The sequence below is a fragment of the Sinocyclocheilus anshuiensis genome, unplaced genomic scaffold (genome assembly GCF_001515605.1).
Source record: "Sinocyclocheilus anshuiensis isolate Anshui unplaced genomic scaffold, SAMN03320099.WGS_v1.1 scaffold1673, whole genome shotgun sequence".
NCBI classification, from domain to species: Eukaryota; Metazoa; Chordata; class Actinopteri; order Cypriniformes; family Cyprinidae; genus Sinocyclocheilus; species Sinocyclocheilus anshuiensis.
In genome coordinates, this window is record NW_015538012.1 from 209,977 (window position 1) to 213,769 (window position 3,793).

Genomic DNA, 3,793 nt, shown 5'->3' on the forward strand with positions numbered 1-3,793 from the left:
TGTGGTGGCAATGACATTTCTGTAGTTTTTTTGTGAAAAAATGGAAGATAGCTTCACTGATTAGCTTTGAATTAATACTTAGCATTTCATGTATGCAAAATACTCTTATTTAACTTAAAATTTTTAGCTTTTTAAAAACACCCTTGAAGGTACAGCATGTTTGGAAATGACGTAGAATAAATATATTAACTGATCAAGCAATATTTACCTTGATTTTTCTTCATTTGTTGTTGATGAAAATTTAAATTCCCTCCATGTCCAACATGTGCTCTGATGTCACTGAACATTTCCATAGAAACCACCTAAACAATCTTTCACACAAACTTTTTAAAGGGACATTACAGTGTTGTGGTGGAAATGACACCAATATTGTGCGACAGCTATATTTTGTATAGAAAGTAATATTGATCGTGGTCTCACATTAAATACTATTATGTATTTTAATTATTTTACTAGTGCTTAATTCAGGTACATTAATAGTTACCAGATAAGTCATATTTTTAAACTGTATTTTCATTGTTGAAGTTTAAAAGTCTGGGTGTGCGACAAGGAGAAAACAGTGATTTTGACACCTATAAGGAGGTTGAAAAGTATGAAAAAATCATAATAGAAAGGTAGTAAAAAGTTTTTAAGGTGGTTTTATTGTTAGTTTGACAAAGAAAGAGGAATTTGTACAAAATTATATGTATTTTTAAAAATATGACCAAAGAACATAAAAGTGCCCATAGTCTAAGAATCACCCATATATACGTCTTTCTTCAACATCAGCAGCAATAGTTTCAAATTACATAAATATTCATCACTTAAAAAACAATAGCCTCAGCTGTATCATGGTTCACATATGTAATGTACTACTCTTAGACAAAGCACTCAACAGTCCAGTTTGGGGTGTAATGAAGTCCTTGTGGTCCACTATGGTCTTTAAATCATCAGTGGTTAGTCTATGGATCCCTGATTTTCAGTTTGATCTCAAACTAAACGTTCTTCATTGTAGGAACTCTTAAAGAATCTTCTGGCTTATTTTCTAAATATATCTATGTAAGCACATTATTATACAACAATTCGTAATCAACAGCAGTTGTGTTAAGATATATATTTGACAGGAATATTCCTCTGGTGACATTTATATGCATGTTGTTTAAATTTACGTCGCTAGATGGGGCAAGGCTCTATTTTATTGTATAAGTTTGCATGAGTTCATGGTTGGGTTACATAATGCCATGCCATCATGGGAATTCGTTCGATAATGACATTAGCGACATGCTAAAAATAAATGGGAGTCATATGCAGTCATAAATGAACTCTATATTAGTTTGTCGTGGAGAAAATTAACTATAGTTTCACAAATGCAGTTTATCAATCCTTCGCAGTCTGTTTCTTTCCTGTTTAATGCCATTCGCCTCATCATTTTGACATTTTAATGATCCCCTTACAGAGAACACATTTCAACGTTTGACATTTCCACAGTTTCTCCGTAAAACGCTGAACAGGTTCTCGGATACGCCGAAAGATTGTGCGTAACGTAAATATGTAAATGTTTTAGTTTTTCCTCATACTGTACTAAGAAGCACACGTTCTTTCTAAACGACATTTCTGATTGGTAGTCCCTAGGGCAAAGTGGGAGGATTTGGTGACCCACGGGATGACGTCAGAGATTTCTCCACATTTGATTGGCTACTCACGATGCCCATCAAACTCTGAGGCCAAAGCGCAGTTGCTTGCTGTCTGAAGCGGCAGCGAGCGGAGTGGGGAGAGAGGCTTCCGTCTCTGGGCTGCGGAAACTACCCAGCGAAAGCCAGCGAGAGTGGCAGCGATTGAGGAAAAGAGGACCGCCTTACTCGAAGTCTCGGCTCGGTTAGATATCCAATACACAGCATCTTCCCCTTATTGAAGGAAAAAGCCTGCGGAGATGGGCGACAAGGCGGGGACCAGGTAAGAGGCAGTTTTCAGCGCAGGTCCAATTCAGGCTCTGACTTCTTATTTTGAAGTCACGATATCATAATATCACAGCCAACCCTATGATGAACAATTCCACCGAACCTCCGAGGCTGGAGGGATGGCGTGGGAAACCTACTAGTTTATCTGAGTGAGGCACACGTTTAATCTGTAGCCTACTACAGGATATGCATCGGCACTCGAAGCAAACGATCATCTTAAAAACATGATCACACTGAACATCATATGTACTTCACCTAGGGTGGGGTGACTGACCTGCACGGTACAGCCCTGCTCTGTTCTTGTACAGCCTTGCAATTGAAATCTCTTCGGAGTATGCGTAGGAGTGCGGCATTTAGTTGCTTTAACGGCTCGTCTTATTCAACTGCGATCTGATGTTATCTTTGCTGTTTGAGGACCCAAGTTGTGACATAATTTGTTTTGCATCGCTCGCTGCGGCTAGTCATATTTATTCGCTACAATAACACGCTCTTACTACGACAGGTTATTTTAATGCTGCATGACTGAAAATGAGCAGACGGTTTATTATTTTCCGCCTCTCTGCCAGAAGCCGAAAAGTCTGTCTGTCTCAGCCAGTGCGAGAAATTCCTGCTCATCACTGCACGCTCACTTCCTCAACTTTCAGAAAAGGCCTCGACGTTTCCTGTTGCAGAAAAGTGCTGGGGTTTGATGTGCCTAAAATCTCATTTGAACACCTCTCCGAGCCTGTCTGTGCAGATTAGGCCCTATAGGCGCAGTGTATATAGATAGTCGAATCGTGGGCGACCATGTACGTGCGCTGAGTTTGATGAGTAACCCAGCAGTTTTCTCAGTTGTGCCTTCAGTTGTGCCTTACATGTCACGGCTCACACCATCATGAGAGAGGAAACCCATGGGCTTTTTGCCTCCTGTCTATTTAGGGGCTACATTTTGGGCTTTAACAGAGAGTTGCATGTTGATTTGACGTATGACAGTTAGTACTTGCACAATACATGCAAGAGGCCCTTTTCATATTCACATGTCATGTTAGTTTTCTTAACCCCACAAGCCTGACGATTTATTTTTTCTGAAATTGAATGTTTTTTTTTTTAACCTTTATATATATGAAAAATTGTAAAAAGTTTGGTGGTGATATGGAGCTCACGGTCAAGGAGGAAATACACCTCCATTTTTAGAGGCCCAAACATAGCAAAAATATGTAATTTAGTGCAGATGTTATATGATCAAAAAGTAAGATGAAATTTTGATAGCTTGTAATGTTTAACTGTATAACAGAATACCTGCAAAAAAAATCATATTAATATCAGTTGTCACTCTATATCTTCTAATAATTTATACAACAGTTCGTTCTGGTTCTCAAACCTGATTGGTTGAGAACCGTGAGATATTGTACTGGTATCGCTACAGGAACGCCCTTTCACAATTTTGTATCACTCCGCTTGTTCTAGCCGGGTCTGTTTTCTTTTTTTAATTATTCACTGAGCTAATCCTTGAGTACGTTAGTTAAAGGGGTCATATGATGCGATTTCAAGTTTTCCTTTCTCTTTGGAGTGTTACAAGCTCTTGGTGCATAAAGAAGATCTGTAAAGTTGCAAAGACTAAAGTCTCAAATCCAAAGAGATATTCTTTATAAAAGTTAAGAGTCAGCCACACCTACCTAAAACGCCTCGTTCTAACACGCCCCCACATATCTACATCACGATGTGGAAATATTAGCATAATGCTGCCCAAATGTGCAAGCAAAGAAAGAAGGCGTGGTTTCAGGAACAGCAGTAGTGTTGATGCAGTCATGTCAGGGAGACGCTGTGTATTTCAGTGCGAAAGCAAAAGCACTTTATGTGGCCTTCCGGAAGTAGAT

The 3,793-nt window shown here is 39.0% G+C and overlaps 1 protein-coding gene across 1 annotated transcript in view; it reads left to right on the top strand.

The window, feature by feature from the left end:
- The first annotated feature begins 1,698 nt into the window (after positions 1-1,698).
- Positions 1,699-3,793, top strand: part of LOC107678079 (arrestin red cell-like) — a 44,221-nt gene continuing 42,126 nt past the window's right edge. The window contains exon 1 of the mRNA XM_016473206.1: positions 1,699-1,932. Within this exon, the coding sequence (XP_016328692.1) occupies positions 1,910-1,932 (23 nt within the window). The 5' untranslated portion in view covers positions 1,699-1,909. The remainder of the gene's footprint in view (positions 1,933-3,793) is intronic.